At 35.5% G+C, this 26,804-nt stretch overlaps 3 protein-coding genes across 8 annotated transcripts; 2 read left to right on the top strand and 1 right to left on the bottom strand.

Moving 5' to 3' along the window:
- The first annotated feature begins 764 nt into the window (after positions 1-764).
- LOC149940527 (UPAR/Ly6 domain-containing protein crok-like) lies at positions 765-5,932 on the top strand. Of its 2 annotated transcripts, none has more exons than XM_090177938.1 (4): positions 765-897; positions 2,811-2,981; positions 3,133-3,310; positions 5,048-5,932. In XM_090177938.1, the coding sequence occupies exons 1-4, from the start codon at positions 831-833 to the stop codon at positions 5,121-5,123; spliced, it is 492 nt and encodes a 163-aa protein (XP_090034064.1). In that variant the 5' UTR covers positions 765-830; the 3' UTR covers positions 5,124-5,932. The 2 variants fall into 2 exon arrangements, with proteins under 2 accessions (XP_090034064.1, XP_090034065.1); XM_090177939.1 differs by lacking the exon at positions 5,048-5,932 and adding an exon at positions 4,710-5,019.
- Positions 5,933-13,700: 7,768 nt separating this feature from the next.
- Positions 13,701-15,538, top strand: LOC149940526 (uncharacterized). Of its 5 annotated transcripts, none has more exons than XM_090178003.1 (4): positions 13,701-13,750; positions 13,817-13,900; positions 13,995-14,081; positions 14,849-15,538. In XM_090178003.1, exon 4 carries the CDS (start codon positions 14,936-14,938, stop codon positions 15,491-15,493), a length of 558 nt encoding a protein of 185 aa, XP_090034129.1. In that variant the 5' UTR covers positions 13,701-13,750; positions 13,817-13,900; positions 13,995-14,081; positions 14,849-14,935; the 3' UTR covers positions 15,494-15,538. The 5 variants fall into 5 exon arrangements, with proteins under 5 accessions (XP_090034129.1, XP_090034130.1, XP_090034128.1 ...); XM_090178004.1 differs by having other exon boundaries at positions 13,984-14,070; XM_090178002.1 differs by having other exon boundaries at positions 13,984-14,081.
- A 2,950-nt stretch (positions 15,539-18,488) lies between these two features.
- Positions 18,489-26,670, bottom strand: LOC149940525 (UPAR/Ly6 domain-containing protein crok). Its single transcript, XM_090178900.1, has 3 exons — positions 26,490-26,670; positions 25,826-26,008; positions 18,489-19,383 (listed from the first exon to the last, which is right to left on the bottom strand). The coding sequence occupies exons 1-3, from the start codon at positions 26,578-26,580 to the stop codon at positions 19,163-19,165; spliced, it is 495 nt and encodes a 164-aa protein (XP_090035026.1). The 5' UTR covers positions 26,581-26,670; the 3' UTR covers positions 18,489-19,162.
- Positions 26,671-26,804: the final 134 nt, after the last annotated feature.

The raw sequence follows: 26,804 nt of genomic DNA, 5'->3' as shown, positions 1-26,804 counted from the left end.
AATTTTTTTGTGCATCACTGGAGCTGGAGCTTCACGTTCAATTTTGACAAAATGGCGCCGTTGTTGTCGGTTAAATGCTTGGGTTTAGTAAGTTTTAGACCTTTTATTTTTGAAATTGGTTTTTTAAAAGTTTAAGTAACGGTAATGAACCATTGTGTTAAGTAAAATAACGGTAATGAACCATTGTGTTAAGTAAAATAACGGTAATGAACCATTGTGTTAAGTAAAATAACGGTAATGAACCATTGTGTTAAGTAAAATAACGGTAATGAACCATTGTGTTAAGTAAAATAACGGTAATGAACCATTGTGTTAAGTAAAATAACGGTAATGAACCATTGTGTTAAGTAAAATAACGGTAATGAACCATTGTGTTAAGTAAAATAACGGTAATGAACCATTGTGTTAAGTAAAATAACGGTAATGAACCATTGTGTTAAGTAAAATAACGGTAATGAACCATTGTGTTAAGTAAAATAACGATAATGAACCATTGTGTTAAGTTAAATAACGATAATGAACCATTGTGTTAAGTAAAATAACGGTAATGAACCATTGTGTTAAGTAAAATATCTAGTAAGCCGCATCTAGCTGAAGTTTTTTTTAATCAAATTCACTAGAATCCATTTCATTTCTAAACTGCTTCCTACCGTGTCAAAATATCGGGAACAGTGAGTCCCCTTATATTCTTGGTCCATGGACAGACACGGCCAACTTTCATCATGGGTTGCTCATTGAGCGAGCAGACGAAATCGCGAGTATTTTGTTGCCGTTTTCTAAGATATTTTTGTTTCTAATTTAATTTAATTTTTAACGTTAGAGAAACAGTTATGAATCTAAGTTTAAATAATTTAATTGTTTTAGGAGCGACAATTTTAATTTTTACTTTCATTATTGGTAAGTAAACTTCATTTACGAATATTTTACTAAAATATGGTCGCGCCCATTCTATATGGATATCAACGATATAGAATCATCGCCTATAATGACGGTTTATGGTTATGTACAGTTGCCACCTTAGATACAGATAATTTTTAGTAAAATATTTTAATTTAACTGGGTAAAGTTTCTGTTTATCAGTTTACCTGCCCATGTTATCTCAAATTTTATAAAACACAGTCAGCATAGCATGATTTTAAAGTTATTTCTCCTTACGAAATTTTCAATTTCTAAGGTAGTAACTTGGTAGCCCATAAAATAAATTGAATTGAAATAATTCAATGGTTTAAAAATCTAGGACTTCAATGTCTCTAAAATACCACTAAACCTTAAAAAACAATAAAACACTTTCACATATTTGGCCCCTATTTGTATTATTGATATCTGTTTTTATAAATAAAGTTTCATTTTGCACAAATTTAGTTTTTACTAAGCTCGCCAATTCTAGTTGTATTAAAAACTATTTTAGTAACCTTTATTAAAAAATTATCTGCAATAATCATGATTAAAATGTTTTTATGATCTATAACACATAATGCATCAAGTGATCAAGACCTGAAAATTTGTTCCTTCAGTTTAAGAACATGCAGATGTTGAATGCAAAAATTACTATTGGAACGGTAGTGCTTAAAAGTAACAGGGCTAGCCACAACCCTTGGTGCAGTTCAAAACATCCTCCTGAATCGCTATGAAAAGTGCCTCAATCAATTTAAAAATTTTATGAAGTATAGTGTGTATTAAATTAAATTACTTTATGGGATCTATAATGGTATAATACTGATACCTTCTGACACTTAAAAGTGCCTCTTTTTGAACATGGATTTAAATGTGTTTATGTAATATAATGTATATTAAATTAAATTTGTTTAAATCTAAATTATCTCTCAAAAAGAGGAGCCTGGGTTAGATCCCAGCTTGTGGCACTGGGTGAAAACTCGGAACAACTCCTTATGCATTGAGTTTGCGACTTCTTTCCTTGCCTTTTAAAGGGGTTCTCCTCAAAGTACTTCAGTTTCCTTTTTTTCATAAAAATTTGCAGAGGTTTTAAAGCAATAGTTAGTGTATGGACCGCTAGTAGTTATCTGTGGTAGCATGGAGGAAGAGAGAGGAGACTTTATGAATAACCTTTTTACCCCGGAAGCTTGATGCCAACTCCAACAGGGTAGGAGAGTGGGGGCTGACAAAAAAGGGGATCAGCACCCGTCAACTCTCATGGCCTGGCTGCGAGATCTCTAGTTGGCTCCCTCAATTTTTGTTGAAATTGTTACCCGTTGTGAAATTACACCGAGTATGCCTAAACACTAAAAGAGGGCGCCAAATAGGGAACGCGTGAGACGACACGAAAACTGACGGGTGCTGATCCCCTTTTTTGTCAGCCCCCACTCTCCTACCCTGTGGGAGTTGGCATCAAGCTTCCGGGGTAAAAAGGTTATTCATAAAGCCTCCTCTCTCTTCCTCCATGGTGGTAGGGATAGCCACAACCCTCCAACACCGTTTAATTTCCTCTAGCCTGTCGCAATGCATGTTAGCTTATTTTTATTATAATGTTATAATGCTGATGCTTGCCAACACTTTACTTTAGTGTGACTGGGGTAATACAAAATAAATTCACCTGGTCAAGCTTTTCTGTAGTGCCATTCACAATTAGTAGAAAATGTTCAAGAACTGGTCGTAGAGGAAACACATTTATTTTTTTTATTTCTGTTCCTTTCCTAATGCGATTGTAATATAATTGCACCTGTGTATAAAGTGCTAAGCAAACGTTTGTTGGTGAATATCAAAGTCTTTGGGACACTTTGTATAAAAAAAATCTTTTATAGTTTTTATTTTTTACCTTACTTTGGAAGTATAAAAAAGTTCTCATTTTACAGGTCTACCAGAAACAAATGCGATTAAATGTTGGGTTTGTCGATCTGATGCAGATCCAAAATGTGCTGATCCTTTTGATAATACATCACTTCCAATCCAGGATTGTAGTGTTGAAAAACTTTCTCATAAGCCAGGTCTTCCATCAACTATGTGTCGAAAAACGAGGCAAAAAGGTGAAATTTTCAAAAAAATAGTCTAGTATGAGATTTTCAACCACAGTCCCTCAGAACCCTTTCTGTGAACTTGAATCTGGGGTTTTCTGAGGAATTGTCTAGTTAGTTTCCAAGAAAACATTAAATTAACTTTTAAGATGAAATTTTTCAGTGAATGGACAATGGCGTTTTATTCGCTCATGCGCTTTTATTGGAAAACCAGGTGAAGGTCATGCTGATGAAAACTACTGCTTAATGAGAACTGGCACTTACAATGTGTTCATTGAAACATGCACGTGCCAAAGCAAGGATGGTTGTAATACTTCCAGCAGTCTCAGAATCTCAGCTGTGTTAGTAGTTTTTTCACTTTTGTTTTTACTATGTAAAGTGTTAATCAGGACTTATTGACACATATTACCATCAATACTGCTACGAGGGGATAAAAAATCTTTAGTCATTTCATTAATTCATGAAATTTTATTTTACATTGAGAAAATGTTTTTAAATAAGATAGTAGTAGTGGTACTATTTTTATTGTTGATTGATACATTAATTTTAAACAAATTGGGTTATGGTGTTTTATGCAATATTTTTACCCTTGTTTCAACCGTCAAGACTGTCTTGAGAGAAGGGTGTTTAATTTTTCTCCTTATTTCCAATTGGATTTAAAATTACATTAGTGTGTTTTTATCAATTATATTTTTAATTCTTAAGAATATAAGGTGGAAGTCATGACAAACATTCCCGTTTACTATTTTAGTCTTGAACCTTTTTATACACCAAAAACCATTCATTATTTCATTTTATCTCATTTTTTGTTTTAAATATAAAACTAGTACAGTTAGCCCGGTCCCACAATGTTCAATCATTTTTTGCTGTAATGATCAAACTTAGCTCTTAGTTAAAATGTGCATTTCATATAATTATTTTCCAACTCCAGTTTATTCCCTAGATCATAATTATTCATTTTTACATCGTTGGCAAATGCTTGGAATTATTTTCACATGAATTAAACTCTGGGTTTTCAAAGCCTGTGCTTTTTTACCTAATTGGCAAACCTGGATACATCAGATATTAATATTATAGAAAATTATCCTGTATCATTTAATAGTAAATTCCATTGGCGTCCACTGAGTGTTTTTTGAAAGTGTTACATTGGACACCACACTCAAACTAACTGTTCCATTTAATAGTCACTCTCCACGTACAACAATGAGGTAGAACTTGATTGAGACAATGCTCATGTGACTAAAATATTTTGGAATGTCCAATGAAAAGTATAAATTATTAAACTATTTGGCACCACTTATAAATTAAACAAAATTACATTTCATTATTTATAAAAGAAAAACATCCATCAAGCAAAAAATATTTAGAGTTGAATATCCCTAACAATTTTGTATATACTGGTATTCCGTCCATTTACTATAATATATATTTTTTTAATTTTCCTATAATGGGGTACTTTGCATTCCAATTTTGAAATATACGTCATAGTGGCATATTTATTGTATTTTTTACACCTATATTTTACCTGCAATAATGTCTGTTTAAAGGGGTAATGAAAAAGACAGATAATCGAATCTTTATTGATTTATAGATGGAAAATGAATACAGAATTATGGTTACAATTTTCGATAAATTAAACAGAGTTTTTAATTGATTTAAAACTTAGCATAAAAGTACGCTAAATGCTACACGACTTGTTATCATAAAGTTTATTATTTTTCCTTTTCATTTTCCCTTTAGTTAAAAAAAAGTGAAGAGAATGATCTTCTAGCTCCTTAAAGCATTTATTCAGAAATAGTAGTGGCTTTTTTTTGTTTCTTGGGTATGGTATGTGTTTTTGTATTCGTCTTCAATGCACGCAAGTGCTTGCTCGAGAATTGCTTAGGAATGCAAGTGAAAGGTTGTACAAAATTTACATCAATTTGTTTTTTTTACTTTTTGTGCTAACATCCTCACAGCATTTGGTAACGTGATTTTCGAAACTATTACAAACTTTATTTTATTGAGTATAAATAAAATTAATACTTTGAATCAAAACTAACTACTGCCCCTGGTTTTGTATATATTTTTATCTATAGAGCAAACTCATGGAAAAATAAACACCTAAAGATAGGGTTAAACATTAGATTTAATAACTTTCTTCACATTATCTGAGCCCCAAAGCCACATTGTCCTAAGTAAATGACAAAAAATTTCTTAAAAACTTAAGATTTTGGGAAATTAGTTTTGTCATGAGTCACTTAATTTGAGTTTAGCTTATAGAACTGAACTGAAATCATATTTGCTAGTTACAACTACTTCTTTTCCCTAAACAAAAATAGGGAAGCTTTAATTGAAAAATTATTACCATTATGTAATTAAGTTAATATTAAATATTACAAAAATATTAAAATGTTTGATGAATCTCTACCAGTGATTGACACTGACTTGTGTAATAAAATGATTGAAAACATCTTAGACACTAAAGCAAATATTAGAAAATCTAACTTAAAGGGAGTATACAAAAGTCTACAATGTAGAAGAAAATCCTGCTTCGAGCTTGTATCTTTCAACAATTTTTCTTTACACCTCGCAGAAGAACATTCTAGACTGAGTTAGTATTTATGGAAGCTTAAACTTCCCTTTTATACTCTGATCTTAAAATCCTGAAAATAAATTTTAATTTCCATTTCAAAATGGGAAGGTTTGACAGTTGAATTCAAAATGAGTGCCTTAATTAAAATACCAAGAGGGATATTTTTCATTTCTGGTATGGAAATTTGGTGTGCAAATCTCGATTTTTATGCCAAAAATTATTTGTTAAATGATTGATTAAGGAATAGATTGAACATCCTCAACATAAGTATTTAAATCAGAATATTTAAGAGAAACTGGATTTGAGAATTCATTCCATGGTAATCAATTTTGTTTTCAAACGAACATATGCTACCTAAATATTTTTTAACTTAAAATGTGTTAAACTGTAAACATGTTTTGTGAAATTCAATCTTCTCAATTTTGTAAAAAAAAATATTTATGGTAGAACCGGATTCAGAAATTTAAAATTTGTCGAATCTATTACAATACTGAAGTTCGTTTATTTTTGCATATAGGTGTAACTGATTTCTTTTATTGGAAAACTAATTATCAAATGCACTAATCTAAAATTATATACCTGAAAAATATTTTTCATAGCTCTGATTAATTTTCACAATTAATAAAATGTTTGCTGGTGTTTTTCTACAAATGCCAATTGTTAAATAAGCGAATTAAATTTTAACTATGAGTGTATTTAAACAGTTACTATAGTTATTTGAATGAAATGATAAAACCAAAGTTTTTAATCAAGATATGTAATTTTGTAACTTAATGTTTTGTACACATAAAAGTAAGGTTTCTTTTTTCATTTGGAAGTTATTTTTTGACCTACAAGTGACTGAAAATCTTTTTTGTCCGTGTGTGAATGTAACCAAAGATAATATACACCTGATACGCTAGATTTAAAACCAATGACTTACCATTAGTCAATAGCATTTACCCACTTCCTGCTAGAACTCTCAAAATATAAGCTCCATAGTTGTGGCAGGTTCAACTATTCGTCTGAAGTTAAATTTAATGCACTGTGGAAGCTAGCAAGTAAAACTTAAGCAGACGCTTGATATAATTAGATCCATTACACGGTTCGGCACCATTGCGTCATCTAGACCCGTTTCGGTCGGTTATAGTTTCACAGCAATCAAAATTGCGTTGTCATAGGTCGTCAATATTGCGGACTTCAGTCTTGTGTACGAATTTTTCAAGATGTCCCCAGAACTAAAAGTTGGATATGGGTAGAAATTCGTGTTCTTTGAGTAACAAGGAGTAAAAACGTTTCATGAGATAAATGAATAAACATTTCTATTAGCAAAAGCTTATTAAGCGTTCGCATCAAGAAGTATGCTATCGTTACAATTTAAAATAGTGACTAGGTGATTTAAATTACCAAGAGACATAGTAAAAAATTAATTTCTTTGTTTTATGATTTCTCAGAGGTTACATGTACTGTTAACTAAAAACATTACATTGATCATTGTATTTACAAACGTTGTTCGAAATGGCCCCCATTAACGTGTAGGCAAGCTTGGACGCGCCTTTGGAAAGATTCTCGAACGCGACGAAAGATTTCTGGCGTGTTTCGGATTGTGTCGTAGGCGACAATTATGCGTTGACGTAGGTCTTCAATGTCTCGAAGTTCAGTCTTGTATACCAAGTCCTTGGCTTAAGAGGTTTTCCCCCGAGCTCTTCGGTTTCCCCTTCCATAAAAACTTGTCGTGGTTAACGGTAATAGTTAGTGTAGTTGGCTGTTGGCTCGCGTGGCATGCAGGGCTTGCCACCACCCTCCTACGCATTGTAACCCGGCCACCTGAATTAATGGCTTTAAAAGTCGCTTGATGACTTAGGCCTAAGGTGGTGCCTTGGGTATTAGCTAACAGTTCCGCCTCGATCTATCCACCTCTGAGGAAACTCGGCATCAAGATTCGTTGTCTTACTGCTAGCGGTACGTCTTCAAGTAGCTCTGGTAAAGTGTCTTGTAGAAAGCTTAAGTACGACTCACCAGATAGTCTTAGTGGTAGAAAACAAGGTCCAATTAAGTGGTCGCCAACAATTCCGCACCAGACGATGAACCAAAACTGTACTTGATGTGACCTAACCGTATTCGCGTGCGGATTTTCTGGCTGCCACTCATGACGATTCTGTAAATTGAAGATTCCGTCACGAGAAAAATTAACCTCGTCAGAAACTAGGAGCGTACTTAACCAATTGACGTCGGTAGTCTACTCCTGAAACCACTGACAAAATTCAACTCGTCTTGGATGATAACGCACTTTTGATACTAGTTATGTTTTTTATCGAAAAAGATAAGAAACCAAATGTTTAGTGAAAGGAAACAATTGGGTCCAAGGAATAATATAAACTGCGCATTTACGCGTTTTTTATTTATTATTAAGAAAAATACAAGTTATGAAGCTAGAATAGCTTGTATATAACGGTAGAAAGGAGAAACTCCCGAGTGCGGCAGCGGAAAGTCCAACGAGATTGAGCAGAAAGTACATCTGCGGGGAGGGAGTTCCAAGTTTGGATAGCACGGAAAGCAAGGTGCCATTGACGTTGTTTGGTCCGGGCCCGTGGTTTGAATATTTTGGCTGCATGACCCCTGGTCTTGCGAAGAGTGTCTAATTTGAAGAAAGCGGACAACTGGAGAGCAGACTGACCCGACCACATGCTCCAGATACACACCAGGTCATTAACCGCATGTCTGAGAAGCGGGGAGTCTAGCTTGAGGGCCTCATTCCGCGCAACCGGAGGAAGGCACTCGAGGCCCTTAGTGAGTTTAGTAAAACGGTTGTGGGCTTTTGTAAGGTTGTCCCGGTCACCTTGAAGGGGCGGGCTCCACACTTCGGATCCAAAGTTGATGTAGGGCAAGACAAGGGAGTTGTACAAGGTACGTATCAGCCGTGGGGAGCGAGAATAAAAAGAGCGACGCGTCAAGCCGGTGATAGAATTAATCTTTTTAAGAGCTTTTGTGCAGTGGTGACTGAAGTTGAGGGAGGAGACCACCCAAACTCCGTGATCGCGCACCGGAGAATCACTGGTCGGGATAGTAGAACCACCCAAAAAGTACGAAGCACAGGGATTAGAACGCCCAAGGTGGTTCACTCCACATAAAATTCCATTTTGTGAACTTTAGCCCTGGCCGCCACAGCCTGGAGGTCTTGATTGAGGCGCTGTTGATCTAATGAGGTGGAAACCTGGTTTGCTAATTTTGAGTCGTCGTCAAATAAGTAGAGTCGAGAGTGCTGGACCGCCTGCGGCATGGAATTGATGAAAACGGTGAAAAGGATCGGACCAAGCACACTCCCCTGGGGAAACCCTGTGAGAGGAGTTTGTGGTGGTGAAGCATATCCTTGAAGGACAACAGAATGCCGACGCCCGATGATGAAGTTGGAGAGCCATGTGAGAGCAGCTCCCGTAATACCAGCTTTCTGCAGAGCAGCAATCAATTCAGGATGGGGGATGGTATCGAACGCTTTTCGGAAGTCAAGATAAATTACATCGACAGGCTTCCCCTCATCCAACCAGGTGGTCCAGTCGTTGGTGGCAGGCAAGAGATTTGTGGTGCAAGAATGTTTGACGCGAAATCCATGTTGAGATGGATGGAGAAAACTGGTGGCCTCTGGGAAGGCATGGATAGGTTTATCAACCAAGCGTTCTCCTATTCGAGCAACGTGACAGGTGTTGGCAATAGGGCGGTAATTGGCAGGGTTGTCACGGGTGCCAGCTTTATTAATCGGAGTGATGTTGTCACTCTTCCATTGCTGGGGTACAATCCCTGTAGTGAAACTCATATTGTACATGATGCATAACGGGGAGGCGAGCGCATTGGCTAGGAGTTTAAGCAGGAACGGGTGTAGCCCATCCGGGCCAGCAGATTGGGTAGAGTTCAACGACAGCAGTTGTTTGTGTACATCAGCCGCAGTACAAGAAAAGGAGTCGAGAGAAGGCTGGGCACTGCCAGGGGTGGGAGGCACAGTAGAGGGCGAAAATGATTGATTGACAGTAGAGGAAACAGAGATGAAATGGTCAGTGAGGATAGTAGCCATCAAACTTGGTTCAGTGACAAGTTGGCCATCAGAGGCCCTCATCGCTGTAATGGTGAAATTAGTTCACCGCAATCTATTAACATGACTGTAGAAGACCTTCGGATTAGAAGCAATTTGCGCAGTGAGGTCAGCTTCAAATTTGCGCTTAAAGTTCTGACTAGCGTTAGTTACGGCATTCCTGGCATTTTTGTATGCAGCGTAGTCCTTTTCAACCCGAGATTGAGAGTACCCACGGCGTTTAGAACGCACGTACTGCGCAGAGGTAGTGGTTTTAAAATGGAAGGATTTCTGGAAGCGTGCAGAGAAATGAGTCGGATGAAGAGGACGGATGACCCGAAAAGGAACTAAACGCTGAATACCGTCATGAAGTATGGCCGCAAAACGGGACCAGCAGAATTCAACATAGCCAGAGCCAAATGTTTAGTGAAAGAAAACAATTTGGTCCAAGGAATAATAGAAACTGCGCATTTACGCGTTTTTTGACGTTTTGGAGGCTGATTTTTGACGGCTAATTACTCGAATACGGTTCAATTTGGGAAAACGTTGCTTGGGAGCTTTTTCACTCCTTGTTACCGAAAGAGCTAGCCTGTAAATTTGTGCCAGACTCCTCTGAAACACCCTGTAGAAAGGTTTCCGTTCTAAAGAAAACAATTTTTAAACGGATCGCACGATCCAGCCTTTGGATCGTAGAACATTTCACCATTTTGTTGATTTTAAACCCTCTCGAGCACTTAGAAAGTTTCCCCATATTGTTGATTTGCACCCCCTTCCCTCGAGCGCTTACAACGTTTTACAATTTCGTTGATGATCACTATTTTCGCCCGTTAATTTCGAGGCCCGGGAAACGGGCTAAAATAGTGAGCGATTATGTCACAGCTATTTTGGCCTTAACCCTATGCGTCATAAAAAAACAGGCGAAATTAGCTGTCACACACTTGCGTACTAATTTGGCCCATTTCCCTGGCCAAAATAGCCTATTGCCTGAAAGTGGCTATTTTGGCCTGGAATAGCCACTTCGTTTACAAAGTGCTTCAACCTTTTTAGGATCAGGTGTTACTCCCTTCCTGGAAATTATTTATCCCATGTACGTCACTTCGGTCGCTCGGAAGAATTCACACTTCTTGGCGTTAAGCGTCACTTTTGCTTTCTTCAGTCTCGAAAGCGCCTGTCGTGTAAGGCCTGATCGTACTTGATACCGAGTCCACTGAAGTGCTTGAAGAAGAGTTCCCGTGCTGATGCGATACCAATTGGAAGTATCTCGAAACAGTATCTCGCAAACGGCGTGTTGAAAGTAATTTTCAAATGACTTTCGGAATCTGATAGAAACAAGACACTGCGTCAAGTCCGGCGTACAGGAAGACTTGCCTAAAGCTGGAAAATATGCCGGAAAGACGTTAATAAACGCCGAGTTGAAAATTTATTCAAATTCGATATACCGCTAACGTTCAACTTTTTACGCTGCTAATTTTCCGTCGAGTGTGAAACCAGCTTTAACTGCAACGGAAAAAAATAATTACGCCGTAGCTTGTACAAAAGTGAAACTCGACGTAGTTCAGCAAGAAATGGACTCGGTGGAAGCTCACAAAGTGAACAGAGACTGGATAATTCCGATCAAGATTAATGGAGTGACCGTACCTTGTAAATTGTACACGGGAGCTCAGGCGAACCTTCTTCCATTGGAGAAATTTGAGATAATGTCACCGAGACCCGAAAAACGCAGGCGTCAGTCTCAATGGGAAAATCAAGACGTTCGGAGAAATAAGCCTCGTTGTTCAAATTAAGTCTGAAAAAGTGTCTACAAACCCGGCCACCTTGGGTATTAGCCTAGCTGATTATTATTATTATTATTATTAGACATGGTTCTAGTGGAACAAGGTCAAAGACCAATACTGGGCCGAGAAACTAGCTTAGACTTGGGTAGAGAACATGGTGAACCAGTGGCGCCGATGCCATGGGGGTGGCGGGGCCGAAGCCCCATTGGGAAAAGTCAATGGGGGCAAAGCCCCCATTGGTAAAACCACCGATGTTAAAGGCCGTTTACTTTTAAGTTCCAAAACCACATAAATCTGTTTATTTGGTTTTGAGATATGATAACACTATCGTTCCATGGATTAATTAACCATAAACACGTGTTAAATGGATCGTCTTCAGTGAGTCGGTCTTCCCCAAAATTTTACCGCCTTGTATCGGTAAAACAGGAAACTTCCGTTATATACAATTTTGGTCACCAGGGTGCGCCTGGAGCAAATATTTAACCCAAGAGAACTATGCCTGAGTTAATTAATCCATGATCGTTCTTTAATTTCCAAAGTGTAATATATTGATTTAAAATATTTAAAACTTTTTATTTAATGATGAGACACGATACTTCATGACTGGTTATAATAAAATTTTTATTTTACAATACTTAAAATAAAAACATTTAAAAGCGGACAAGCTTTCGAACCGTAGTTCCTCGTCAGGTCCCAAAAATCCTTCTGATTACAATCATACAATCTGGTAATCAGAAGGATTTTTGGGACCTGACGAGGAACTACGGTTCGAAATCATTAAATAAAAAGTTTTAAATATCTTAAAAATAACATGTCTAAAAGTCTTAAAATTAATAATGTTGATTTAAACCTTATTTTCTAATATATTTATGTTAAACTAACTATTTTTAAAGTCAGAACACAAAAATATTTTAATAGAATATAAAATACATTTGTTTTATAAAGATTATAATTGAAAATGGAATATACAGGGTGTCCACTAAAAAACGATCCAGGGCGAATATCTCAGAAACCGTTTTCTCTAGGAATTTAAATTTTTTATGTTAAGTAGCACGTGCAGGGGGCCAAAGAAGAATGATATCCTCGATAGAGCTAATAACTCCAAAACAAGTCGTGCTACATTATCGAAATTTGCTAGACAATCGCATCATGGTAGGAGATTTTAATATTTGGAAAATTGAATGACCTTGAATCATTGTCTTCAAGGTCATACTAAAATTATCTCGAGAACCATTACGTTTAGAGCCAAAATTCCAATTAGAAAGTTGTTCTTCGTCACATTTTATGTATTAATATCTTGGAAATAACGGTGGTCAGGTGGTCAAAGACCAGTTTATTAATTGCTCAGACTAGTTTATTTATTCAAAATTTGGGGGGTCACTGGTCACCGTGTCCAGTTTATTAATTCGAAATAATTAGAAAAAATAGAAGGTGACCAGTTGAATAATTCGAAATAATATCAAATAATAGGAGATGAACAGATTATTTTTTCAAGGTTTCGATCAATTTTGATTTCGCTATTCACCGGATTTCCATTTACCGCGACTCCGCATCCCACGAACGAGTCGAACTGTCGAACCCCCTCTGGGGGGCGATTCTGAAAAAAATCGAGTGGGAATTGAATTTCGATCTCGATACCTTATACCATGTCGAAATCGACTTCGACAATTTGCATTGATTTATGCTTATTCGAAATCTTTACCGAATACCATTCATCGTGATCTCGAAGTTCGAAATCTAGTTTTCGATCGAAAATTGGATTTCGAATATTTACAGAATAGGCCCCCTGGCCTCAAAGCCCCAAACCCTCAATCCTCTGTCTCGCTTTCCCCCGAGTACGGTATTCTACGCGGTAACGGACCGGGGACTCGGGAGCTACGGGGCCTAGAGACTAGAGTAGAGAGAGAGATAATACGGTAAATTACGAGGGTCTTCTAGGCTATGGCAGTAGTCTTAGATGAGATAGTACTATATTGTACTATTCTTGTGATACTCATAAAATAAACTATACACTATTTTGAATACGTGTAAAATTAATGTTACCATGTAGTATAGGGTTTTATAGGCTTATAAAATGACATTAGAACATTTTATATGAGACCAGTTAAATAATTCATAAGCTAGGGGTCACTGGTCATAATGACCACTTTAATAATTCATATTCTAAGGGGTCAGTGGTCATAAGGACCAGTTTAAAAAAAAACCTTATTTCCAAGGCTGCATGGGGCCGTGACTCGATTGACTTGGGCCAATCAAATGCGGGTTCTTAAGGTGACGTAATATAAAATCAAATTATTATTTTCAGTAACTCAAACTAGATGGCAACGAGTCGTTGCCGTAGTCACTCTTTGAATCGTGATTGGCTGATAATGACGAAACCTCCGAAAATGTAATTGGCCCATTTTGTATTTATACGCAATCATTCTATGTTATAAGATTTCTATGGATGATCCAGGTGTTTGGCGGGAAACAACGTCTTTGGCATCAGATTGGCATAAGTAATAAAGTATCCTCAAATTTCGAAAGGCCGCACGTGCAGGTAACTTGTGCCAGTTGATTGTTTTCATATTAAAATGTGTTTTTTTTAAATAAAACTGAAATTAAAATAATAAAAACTAATAGTTTCTGGTTAGAGGAGGAAACATTTCCTTCCAAACAAACCACATTGCATTGGGGATACAGCCAATGGTCTATTAATTAGGAGTAAAGGTAACTTTTTGGTAATTAACCCATGTCTATATTTATCAAACTCTTTGCATATTATGTTCAACATCTTTTGGAATTAGCTTAACAAATGAAGGCTACCTATTTCTTAAATATCAAAGAGAAAACAATATGGTATTTTTTAAAGGGCAAATATTTGGTTTATCCTGAATAGTAATTATAATGTCTTCTAGGTTTTCTATTTCGCTCCTAGGAACCAGATTTGCTTCATTTTGTATACTGCTTTTTTACTTAAATTGGTTAATTGATATGTGTACAAATTCAGACAGCTATGGGTAGACAGCTGGATTCTTATCATTTATTAAGGTGTTATTGAAATAGCGCTATTATAATTGATGGTACACAACTGAAATTGTGTAACATTTTTAAAAGAATAATATGATATGATAATATTAGAGGGATAAACCAAGTCATGTATTAATTTTAATGAGAAGTTCAGAATTATTTAAAGAGCACATACTAAGTTGATAATGCTTGGTGTTCTCTCCCTCTCATTTCTATAGCTCTTTATATAAAATACGAGAGGTCACGTGATTACATTCGATTCATTGTGCAGTTAAAGTTAGAGAACACACGCATATTTTTGTTTTTGTTGAGCTCGCGCGAAAACGCACAAGACCCTCTACACGGAAATATTAGGAAGCGCACGCTCCAAAAAATAACACTTTTTATACATGTATGCGTATATATTATTTTATAGAAAGAGCTATTGGACAAATATAGGGCCAAACTGTTTATTTGTGGTATCATCTTGTCTTAACAGACTCAGTTTATGTAGAGCCACAAAGCAGCCAACAGGAGAACCTCATAAACAGCCGATGCAGACTTTTTTCTAGTTTAAAATTTGAAGATGATATTCCAGTTCAAAATTAGCTTGAGAGATACAAAAGTATGGAGGCGCATTCAAGTTGAAGAAGATGATAATTTTAATGATCTACATAATACAATTCAAGCTGCTATAGGTTGGAATAATTGTCACTTACATAAGTTTGAAATGGGAAATCCTAAGTCATATGGGAAGGTTGTCATTTCACCTCCTTCAGAATTTGATTACATGTGTGATAGTGAAGGCATTGACGAAGAAAGCGCTATAATTAAAACCTTCTTTAATACTCAAAATACGTGTGCTTTATACGAGTATGATTTTGGTGATGGCTGGGAACATACAATTGAACTTGAGAAGATCTTAGAAAATAATAGTGATGATTACTTCCCTAAATGTGTTGGTGGAGAACTTGCCTGTCCTCCTGAAGACTGTGGTGGTGTAGCAGGCTATGATAACTTGTTACAAATTATTAAAGATCCAAATCATCCTGAATATAAAGAGCGCATGGATTGGCTTTCTTGGATTGGACTAAAAAATTATGACCCTGAAGTATTTAAGAAGGATACCCTGTTTTTCTTGTAGTACTGATTTTTCACTATAAGAGTGTTGTTTAATAAAGAACCTTTCTTATCAGTTTCTCCTATTTTATAATTTAAGAGCCTCTACAATGTTTGTTTGGTACTATTAAATTAGGGATGCACCGATATATCGGCTAATTTTTCAAATATCGGTATCGGCCAATATCGGCTTAAGCGAGGCCGATATTAGCCGATATTTCTGGTATTAGACATTTTCTAGTGTTTCTTTTTGATCGCTGTTGTAGGAAATAATTATTCGCGTCCAAAACGGTAAGGAATCATAAGTGGTTTTTACACTCCAAAAGCCTTAGATCATATCATTTTTTAACAGGTGGTTACGAGAGTAAACAAAAAAGCATAATATTGTGATAGGTAACTTTGTTAATATCGGCCGATATATCGGCTATCCTAGGCCGATAATATCGGCCGATATTATCGGCCACGATTAGCCGATATATCGGCTGTACCCATATCGGTGCATCCCTATATTAAATGCCTTTCATTGATGGTTAATTTCAGGTTAATTTAGACCAATATTATTTGGTTCAACGGGGTATTGAAAGTCTATTGACAGAGTAAAGATATTTTCCCAGATGATGCCTGAGCTTAACCTAAATGCTCTGACGAATAATTCATAAAAGTTGTATTAGTAAACTCAATTGGAAGCAGCAGATAAATTTAAATAGCAGCCTACAGTTCAGATTTATCAGATTTTATATCTCCAATTTACAGCGATTGCATACAAATCTTCCCAAGGACACTGAAATTGTACTAATAGTTTGTTAAACTCAAAAGAAAGTAATATTGAAAATCGTCAGAAGTGTAAACAAAAAATTTTTGACAATTGACCCACTTTAAGAATAGGGTGAAATTTTTAAGATTTCATACTGTATTTAGTTGGGGGCTAAACAACAAAAAAATATTTTTCGGGAACTAATCTTTTATATACTCAGGATATTTTGTAAATCAGGGTTGGCATAGAACCAGCCATACCGGTTATAGCCACCTAGTTAAATCCGGTTATAGCCACTTGAAAAAATCCAGATTTGTTTGGCTTTTTAAAAAAAAAATTACAATATGAATATTTTAGTAAATTAATAGTTTTTATTTAGAAATTTAGTTAATTTTTTGTTTCATATTTAGAAACCGGTTTACTTTTACCAGTTTTTCGGTAGATTTAAAGTTCCAAAGTTCGCTGCCTCACTTCTGTCGGTGTGTCATACACAAAAACTATGGGGAATTTCCCGAGGAAATCAAAGTAACTCAGTTATTTTATATAGTTATTTCGCTTTATTTGTTTAGTTTCTTATTTACGACAATAACTGCAGACAATTTCTACTTACATAAGTAAAAGGTACTGTTTATATTTTAGCCGGTTATAACCAAATAAAACCAGTTATAGCCAATTAAAACCACTGGTCTGGATTTTTTCAAAAAAGCTGGCTTTTTTCCAACCCTGTTTATGTAAATTGAAGTTAAGAAAACCTAATTTAACCCAAAAAATCGATCAAACCATCAACAATTATTGAAAATTATAAGATAAATAATGATACCATATTTCAAATTTCCCAGTTCTTTATTTAGAAAATGATGTAAGATTTAAGCCTATAATGTAAGTGGAAGGACAATTAACCGTTTTTTGAAATTGGGATTGAAACCTAATGTTGTTGTTACTCTCTTCAATGTTGATTGCAGTCAATTTATGATTTACAAACATAAAACTAGGGGCCAATTGAAAAAAATCTACTTTTTTTCTAAATTCGCTTTAATTATTAAACATCTAACAATGCTGAAGTTGAAATTGAATATATATATAATTTAGAAAAAAACCAGTTAGAAGATTTTTTCAATTGGCACCTAGTTTTATGTTTGTAAATCATAAATTGACTGCAATCCACATTGAAGATAATTTATTTTTGGTCTTGATTGGTTTTTAAGCCCAATCATTATTCTGACAACATTGAACATCTTGATTGGTTTTTAAGCTCTGCCAACATTGTCCACATTATTTTTGAAGAAATTATAAACACATTAGAAAAACAAGTTTTTATTTCTGAAAATTTATAAAAATACATGTATGAAATGAGCAGGGAAAACAAGGTCAACTTGCAAACAATTCTTATTGAGAAATCATGTCATAAGCAAGATCTATTTATCAGAGCTCTTTGAAATTTTTTTGAACCAATTGTTTAATAATTTCCAATTATGAAGAGTGTATAGATTTGCATCTACCTCTTATTTCCTCTATATGCTACTTAACACAAGTAAAAATATATGAAACTACCTCATTTTAAAGTACCAGTTTGTGTGTAAAGAGCACATTTTACATAAAAAGGCATTCATGTAAAAAAATTACTTTACCAAAAGGTAAATTTTATGGTCTCATATTCCAATATGTAATATGCCTTTTTATTGGTTTGGGCCAAAATAGTTTAACTAGAAAATTGTGTACACTTAAGTCCATTGCTATCATACTGAGAATGTTCTGGTAGAAATGGAAAGGGCTTATTCTGCTTTAAATATAGAATGAAACACATTGCTAAATTCATTGGCTAAGAAAAAACACCAGAAGGGATTTAAGAAATCTTTCTAATGGTCTTTATGGACCTGATCTAGTTATAAGTCCGCGTATTTAGTTGATTAAAATTCAATATAAGATAGTGTAATGTCCAATTGGCACAAGTTTAACATACTACGTTTTGAACAGCAATAAGAATCCTCTAACACTGTCTCCCTTAGCCATTTCAAGAATATATAAATTTCTTAATTTTCCAGTTTTAGCAAAAATGTTCCAAAATATCACAATTCTGATTACCTAGTTTTGACATTGGACGGAATTATTTGAAACTATTTGATCAAGCATCCAATAAAGATGAATGGAATGTGGATCATCTCATCATTGGTTCAAAAATTTTGTAAGGAACACTGAATATTGCAGTGTTAGCACATAATGAAAGTTTCAAGGTGTTACAAATTCATTGAGGTTACTGGTAAATATAATACATTTTCATAATCCATGGGAAATAAATTTAGGCTCATGAATGTCCTTGAATAAATATTTTTTTAAGATTCTTCACATAGATCTAGTGTGAAAATTGGCTACGGGATAAACATTTTTATCTTACAAAAGGTAGCCAAAAAAATATATGAAAACAATTCTTATGAAGTGATATTAAATAAAATGAACGTATCTATTTATCCACTCTTAAAAGAAGAGTGGAACATTTAAAAAGTGCACAATCATTTCACCTTGTATATTACAACAAAACTCCCATTCTTAAGTCTGATAAAAAAATCATTGTTTTTTTCCTCTTTAGAAGTGGTAGTGCAATGAATTACAAAACTAATCCAGGACGTACGGCACTAATTACATAAATTAAGTGTAAAGGGCTGGTAACCCTTGAATGTTAAAATGGGCAGACTCAAATACCAGATTAATATAAAGAATAAATGCTTGTACATCAATACTCTTCTGTGTTAACATAATGCACAAATTTATTTATATAATTAGATGGAAGACAAAATGGATGATTGCTCCATTTAAAAATTTAAGGCAAGTTTACCTGTTACAACACCAATTAAATTTTAAGAGAATAAAAAGTAAGAACTATACATCTGACTCTTTGCCCATACATCTTTAAAGGAATAAAACTTGTAAATCCATTTACACAATTTAAAAGCAAGTTGCATAGACTAATGCAAACAATAATGTGTAGATTAAAATCTTCACATTCAAATGTCTAACACTTTCAGCACCATTACAACCATCTTCAGCGCAGTAACACTCCTCCCAATACACTCCATTTTCTTTATAACCCCAGTCACAGCCCCAGTTTATTCCTCTTTCGGACATCTGAGCACATCGTCTTGTAACAGTCCTCCATCTTCCATCCCCTTAAAAATTATACAAGAAAATTAAGTAAAATTGGATCCAATGTTTGCTAACTACACCTCAAAATAATGGAGGTTTTATTAACAGTTTAATAATCTACATATAAACTGAATATATTGAATTTGGCAATGTTATTTCAAAATATTTAGTTAGCTTTAAGGACATTTTATTTATTGTAACTCAAAATTTAGTTTTTGTCAGTTGATAGCCATTTACCAAAATGACTTTCACCAAAAATGTGTCAGTTTGTACTCTCCAATTTTTAAGATAAACTGAATGTTTGGGACCATCAAGTAAAAGCTAAGGTGATATGGACTATCCAACTGTATAATTGGCCATAGGTGTTTCCATGAAATAAAACAAAACCCAAAACTTAAAGTAACCAATGTTTTTCTCTACCTCACGAGCTTAAAGCTTTTTAGTACTTAATTCTTTTAAACCCAAATAATAGTCCAGCGGCATAGCAGAATGATTGTGCACTTTCGTATAAAAGCATGAAATTTTCCATGATAGCTATAGAATGCCATAAAAAAAAATATAAGAAATCGAGCCTCTTCAAATTTTACCCATTTGGAACCTTGCTTCCGCAACCGCACGTCGTCTTACCCCTTTCCCCCATTTAGTTCTTACACCAGCTTTTAGAGAGTTTTCAAAGTAATTGTCCCAAATCACATCTAACCGCGTTACGTTTTGAAGCTTCGAAACTATATATGGAATGAATATTTCTTTGGCGTAATGACTAAAAAGTCTTTGAATGAGGTGGCAGCATTTGTACAATGACTGCGCCGTCAAGAATTAAACAAGTAGCTACGGGGACATCTGATTGAGGTTCTGCCTCCTCTTCAAGACATTTAAGGAGATCGCTGTTTACACCAAAACGAAGCTTTCCACCATCAGAGTGATGGAGGAAAGCCTGGTTCTCATGCTTAAAGAACGAATCCAAATCACCCCCTCTTGTTTGGCGACCAATGTAGAGGTGAGAAAACAGTTCAACGTTGTTTTTCATTGTGAGTATCTGTTGCTTTCCTTTCGTACGTTTAATAGGATCATCAAGTGGCTTACTTCTATCAACTTCAGTAACGAATGTTTCGAATTGTTGTTTACCAATAGTTTCTACATTGGCTATAGACTTTATGACCTCAGCATCCGCAATGTCTTTTGTATTTAAAACACTACTTTCCCCTAAAAATGGGTTGCCAAATTCTTCTATGGTTTCAACAAGGGATTTTACATTTTTTTTAAATGACGCCTGAACACTTGTTGCTTGTTCGTGGTGGGGTGCTAAACAGTGACCTCCAATTTCATCTTGAAATTCGTTGATGACTCTGGCCACTTCAGGTCCCGCCACCATCCAACGCCTGAGGCCACTTGGGTTGTCTGTAAGTCCAACAGCTCCTCCATCGCCTTTAATAACCGCATTATTTTGTTCGTGAGCTTAGTCGAGGGGTATGGCGGAGAAGATCCGATTAGTCATTTTCACTGTGAAGTTTCCAGCGTTGAACTCTCTGTGAATGGTAGGATGTTTGCTTTCCAGCTCTGCCATGTCTCTGAGATGTACAGGTGTCCAACGAGCGTAATTGGTGTGGTCCAATGCAAAGAACGCAGCTAGATACTGTTTAAAATCCGCTTTTTGCAAAGAACGGACGTAGACAAACAAAAGGATTTCTAATCTGATCACAGTGTCCCAGTATTGAAATTGAGTAATGGATTGATATTTTTGATTACGCCATACTGAAAACTCCAGAAGCTCATTTTCTTCACTCAGCTGTTGACTTTGGTAATGTTGGTATGCACGATTCTGAAGTATATACCGTGCCAATACGGTTACTTCATGCGCCCTCCTTGTACGGTTAATATGTGCCGCTCTCAAAAACAAATCACATACTCCAGCTATTCCAACACCAGCTTGTACCAGAGCCTCAACCCAGCCACTGCCTTTAAGCCTATCACCAATCGTCAATCGTTTTCAAGAAAGCCATTTCAAAATGTAAACCACCCATCATGACCACAATTTTGTCCTCTCCGTACCTATCGGGCCACTTCCATTGAATTTGTTTCGACAACGTAAATAACGGCTGATCATAAGCGATAACCGGTGTTTGGCCTGCATTCAGATGCTGAACGGTGTTCTTCAAAACGTCCATTGAATGTTTGATCATTGCTATAGTATGAGCACTTTCAAGGAAAAGAGGAAGCAACACACTGGGACCTGTAACAAATTCTTTCGTTGTCGGAAGTAGGCTAGCGTGGTATGCAGACCAGGATATGTTCTCCACAGTACTATTAGCGATAGATTCCTTTGCATAATCTAGCCACTTGTATTCTGCTATTTCGTGTTTCGGAAAATTTTCATTGTTTAGCGATGCAATACTCGTTGGTGGAACTGCTGATCCTTTAACACTGCAAGCCACTGGATGCACTTCTGTGAAATATTTTGGTCCATTAGTACCCGTAATTGTGGGAATGTTTCGGTCAAGGCCCTCGCGATTGAAATTGAGGTGCTGAAAGAGAGAGATAGAAATGACTCTTTTGATGTTGTTGAGCTTGGGCTATGGTCTATATTATCCACTGCTGCAGTTTTAAACACACCACTTCGCATTTTAGAGGGGCAAACGACTTGTTCTATATTATATTGTTGACACACTGCATTTCCCATTTCTGTAGAAATATGAATCACTATCATATGATATGCTTACTCCCAGACTTGAAAGTCGATCAACAATTTTCTTTTTGCATGTTTGAGCATGTACCATTAAACCGATGTAAATGGGTACAGGAGTCTCCTAGATTCTACTGTGCTTCATATGTATTGTCTTAATTGACCTTTCATGCTGGACACTATTAAACTTTAAAAGTTGAGCGATCGTTAGTGCTACTTGAGACAGAATATTCTACCTTGTTTTGAATGTTTGAACCCTGTAAAATCATGCTGACAAGTTGAAGCAACAATGGGTGTATCGATTTTATCTGTGAATACTCTGAGAAACCATTTAAAAAGCAGTTGTGTTCTTCAAATATGTTGCGGCGAACAATCTGGGCTGCATGTGCTAGTTGAAGAGCATCATTCTCAGAGTCTAATTCACAACGTTTTGTCAAAGCAGCTCCGATGTCGTCATCGAAGGCCAAGTACAAATCCCTCCCGGTTTTTTGTGGGCGCATGTCTGGAAATTGAAGTAACAGGCGTTCTTTTAGCCGTGTAGAATGTATTCTTGAACCACTATATCCGCCGAGTTGCTCCATCCTTGTATTGTCTAGGCTCGAAAGATCGGAAAGTTTGAAAACATTTGCTACGTTTTTTTTCTCTTTGAGTTTCTTTAATAAACTCAACAAGCTCTGCAAATACTCTTCCTGATATCAAGTTTTGGGCTTCAGAGCTTGGTGTTTCCTCAGCTGAAGCTTTCCTTGCACGATAGTACAGTGAATTTAGACAAGTATTATGATACATTGCGTCAATCGCCACCATGTCTCCTGAACTAAGACGACCCAGAAGTTAAGTGTCCCCTAGCAGAAGTGCACATTCTCGAACTCTGCTATCAATTTAGAAAGTACTTGCTGCGTGCAGTCTTTCTTTGCCATCTTCTTTTCCACAGAAAAACATTCTTCTTTTATTTTATGATCTGATTTTTGACCGGACCTATTTCTCTTCAAAGGTGAATCTGTGTCTTGAGTGAGGTTATTTTTAAGGGTTCGTTTTTGTGCTCTTTTTAACTTAGTTTTATTATACTTCAACTTGCAAGATAAGTGGTATTTAGCACTATTATCCACCATGGACGCTTCCATACCTATCCCTTCATCTAGTCTCGCGAGTGTTTCATCTGAAAGTTCTAAAAGCTCGTTAAATGTTTTAACGTTTTCAGCAAATAATGCGCAAGCGGTTTGTTTTACATCTTTGCTCTTCCTTTTTGCTGGACATGTTAACTGTTCCTTGTTGTTTTCTTGGCATAGCATACACAAGCTCCAGTTTGTCTTTATTTGTTTTTGGGCCGAAAAGCCTGAAGTTGATGGCTGACTCGGGTCTACTTATTGAAAACTTTTGGACACATTCACTAAAGTGCGTGGTACATATAGACTTATAAAAAAAATTACTACCCGAAACGCGGCACAATAACTCTAGCACAGTATTACTTGGACAACTCTACCCGGTTTCAAAGAAATTTCTTCAATAAATTTTAGACATTGTTTTTTGTGTATTTTGACCTGTTGACGTCATTTATAATGGGCCAAGCATTACCAGTTACTAGGGAATCTAAAAAAAGGAGCCTTTGACCTCTTAAACAAGATATATTGTATTATGTTACCGGACCCGTAAAATAAAAGAACTATCTAGATGTAAGAAGACCGAATCTTTATCACGGTGAAATGGAGATATAAATTCTTTTATTTACCAAATTGTTTTTACGAGAAACCAATCAATTTTAAAACAAGTTCATTTTTGACAGCTATTCTGGATAATAATGGGTTTAAAAAGGAAATTTTTAATTTTTAACTTCAAATTCGTCCTCAGCAAAATTCTTAAGTGAAAATGAATGAAATCCGACAATAGAAAAATGTAAATTTTGGCCACCATTTTGAATTTTTCATTAGTTTAAATGTTCATTAATGTTATTTTAAACTTCAAATCTAAAATGAAAATCAATCAAATCGGACAACAATAATAAAATGGTTAATTTCTGCCGCCATCTTGGATTAAAGGGGCTAATTTAATTAGTTTAAATGTGCATTAATGTTATTTTAAACTTCAAATTCGTACTCAGCATCATAAAATACATGTCTAATATTAAAACAAATCGGACAACAAAAAGAGAAAATGGTTAGTTTTGTTCGCCATCTTGGATTATAGGGGCTCATGAATAAAATTTGAAGTGGCTCATTTCTTATATTTTTTTTATGGCATTCCTAGCCAAAGAATATAAAGCCCCAGGAATGGAAGGATTGATATTATTGGCCACGTGTTTTGGCTGTGCTAGGAACTTCCGGCCAAGCAAATCAGAGTAACAGGATACAGTTAACGCAACCCGGTCTCTCTTTAAAAACGAGACGCAAAAGTTCCACTAGACCGAGCTACACCTTCCATTTCTGGGGATTTATATTCTTTGTCCTAGCCATCATGGAAAATTTCATGCTTTTATACGAAAGTGCACAATCCATTTAATTTCCGGAGCTATGTCATCATGTTACAAAAGGCCAGAACTTTAAGATGTAGAAAAACAATGTTGTAAGCCCCTAAATAAAGGCAACACCTTTCCACCTCTTAATTTTTTTTAATATATATTCCTTAGATTTGTATACGTATAAATCTAACTAAAAACGATACAGGGGTAAAAACTCCATAATTTGTTTTAGCTAGGAATTTAAAATTTTCAGGACACATAGTACGTGAAGGAGGCAACTTGAAAACGGAAATTACATGTCTTCAAGGTCATTTAAAATTTATCTCAAGAACCATTAGAGATAAAAAGATGATTTCAATTACAAAAGTGTTCCGGCCGTCACATTTGAGGTTTAAATAGCTTTGATACCACCTAATTTGACTAATAACCATTCTAGGGAATTTAAACAAAACAGGAAGGTTGTGATGAAAATAATGTACCAGAGACCAGGTTGAAGGGCTATTAACTCGAAAAGTGCTCATGCTTGAGTATCGAAATTTGCTAGACATGCTCATCTAATAGAAAGTCTTTAGAATTTGCAAACTCGGATGACATTCGACACATGATCAAGGTCATTCAAAGTTTATCTCGAGAACCAATGGATTAAAAGAGAAATGGTTCCAATTTAAAGTGTATAAATTTAAATTTTAAGTCTAAATGTCTTTTACCCAATGCAAAACACCATTTCTCTAAATCCATTGGCTCTCGAGATAAACTTTGAATCATCTTGAACTATGAGGTCATCCTAGTTTACAAATTCTTAAGACACCATACCAGATGAGTATGTCAAGCAAATTTTTATACTCTAGTATGAGTATTGTTTGAGTTATTAGCCGGCCTTCAACCTGGTCTCTGGTACATTATTTTCATCACAACCTTCATGTTTTTGTCTAAATTCTTTAGGCTTGTTATTGATAAGGAAGGATCAAAGTTATTTACACCTAAAATGTGACGGGGATTACTTTTCTAATTGAAACGGTTCTCAAGATAAATTTTAAATTACCTTGAAGACATGGTTCAAGTTCATGGAAATTTCATTTGTCAAGTGATCCCCTGCACGTGCTGTGTTCCGAAAGTTTGAAATTCCTAGCTTAAATACTTTTGAAGTTATTGGCGTTGTATCATATTTAGTTAACACCAGTGGCACCCCCCCTTGAAGCTTATGCTTTGAATGTGACTTGATGATTTGTTATTACACCCATACCCCATAATAAATATTGTAGGCCACTCTTTTAAACCTCAAATAGGCAGTTGTCTACTCTTGCTTACATAAATGCAAATAAGTAACACTTACATATAAATCCCCTCGGGCTTTGTTGAATGCTTTTATAGCAGAATGTTCCTGGGGTAACAGCTTCTTCTCCCAAACAATCTATCATCGCATTTTTCTCAGAATTAAATCCTGCATATGCACCACAATTGTCTTCTCCTTTTGCATCTTGGTCAGAGCTACATTGATAACACTGAATAGAACTTCCTATAAGATTAAAATAAGCATTTTAAGAAATACTTGCTGCACTTAACTTACTACCCTTATACTTCAAAGTTACGTTCCATCGCGTACATCTCTACGTGTGATTTATACGTGCTAAATAAATTTTTAAACCGTTCATTTAATTATAACGATCTTGGTTAATTTATAAATGGGCGTTAAGGTTGTAGGGTGTGGTCTAAGTTCAAATTATTATTGTACTAAAGCTATTTTATCTTCTAATAATTTCAGTCACTATTAAATATATCGCCCATAAATCAAATTCAAAAATATTTTTATTTTCATTAAATGATATAATAGACAATTCCGAAAGTTAAGAGGTCGTGATACTTTGCATTACCCAAATTAAAGGAAAATACTCAGTAACAAGGATGTTTAGGAGTAAAAAGCGTAGCCTCCGTGAAACATTAGTTACACAGTTTACACCAGTTAGTATGACTAGAGATTTAAAATTTTCAAAACTCACCAGGTGTTATAATAAATGAAAGTATAAATAAAAATACCAAAAAGGTTCTTATAAAAATATTTGATCTTAATGGATTTACTATCGGCGCCATAATATTTTAGTACTAAAATAGAGGAGAGGCCGCTGGAGGGAAGCAATTTTTTGATAAACCTGTGGTATCAGCCAAGCCCCCTGGTTTAAGAGCAGATGATATGCAGAGCGTAGACGACACTCACGACAGTTCTTTTGAGAGCAAGAAATAAGAAAAGACTTGTTAAAACTTTGTTAAGTTAAAAGTTAAAAGATGATAAAATTGGCGAATAAGTAGATAAGTCC

The sequence above is a fragment of the Leiobunum rupestre genome, chromosome 6 (assembly GCF_980474605.1).
Source record: "Leiobunum rupestre chromosome 6, qqLeiRupe1.1.hap1, whole genome shotgun sequence".
Lineage (NCBI taxonomy): Eukaryota > Metazoa > Arthropoda > Arachnida > Opiliones > Sclerosomatidae > Leiobunum > Leiobunum rupestre.
Note: the sequence above shows the minus strand (reverse complement) of the source record. Positions and strands in the feature narration are given on the sequence as shown.

Coding starts and splice junctions, on each gene's coding strand:
- LOC149940527 (XM_090177938.1), top strand. CDS start 831: ATGAATCTAAGTTTAAATAATTTAATTGTTTTAGGAGCGACAATTTTA. Junction 898..2,810: donor AATTTTTACTTTCATTATTG/GTAAGTAAACTT, acceptor CTCATTTTACAG/GTCTACCAGAAACAAATGCG. Junction 3,311..5,047: donor AGTCTCAGAATCTCAGCTGT/GTTAGTAGTTTT, acceptor TTTTATCTATAG/AGCAAACTCATGGAAAAATA.
- LOC149940526 (XM_090178005.1), top strand. CDS start 14,936: ATGATATTCCAGTTCAAAATTAGCTTGAGAGATACAAAAGTATGGAGG.
- LOC149940525 (XM_090178900.1), bottom strand. CDS start 26,580: ATGGCGCCGATAGTAAATCCATTAAGATCAAATATTTTTATAAGAACC. Junction 26,009..26,489: donor TTCATTTATTATAACACCTG/GTGAGTTTTGAA, acceptor TTAATCTTATAG/GAAGTTCTATTCAGTGTTAT. Junction 19,384..25,825: donor AAGCCCGAGGGGATTTATAT/GTAAGTGTTACT, acceptor ATAATTTTTAAG/GGGATGGAAGATGGAGGACT.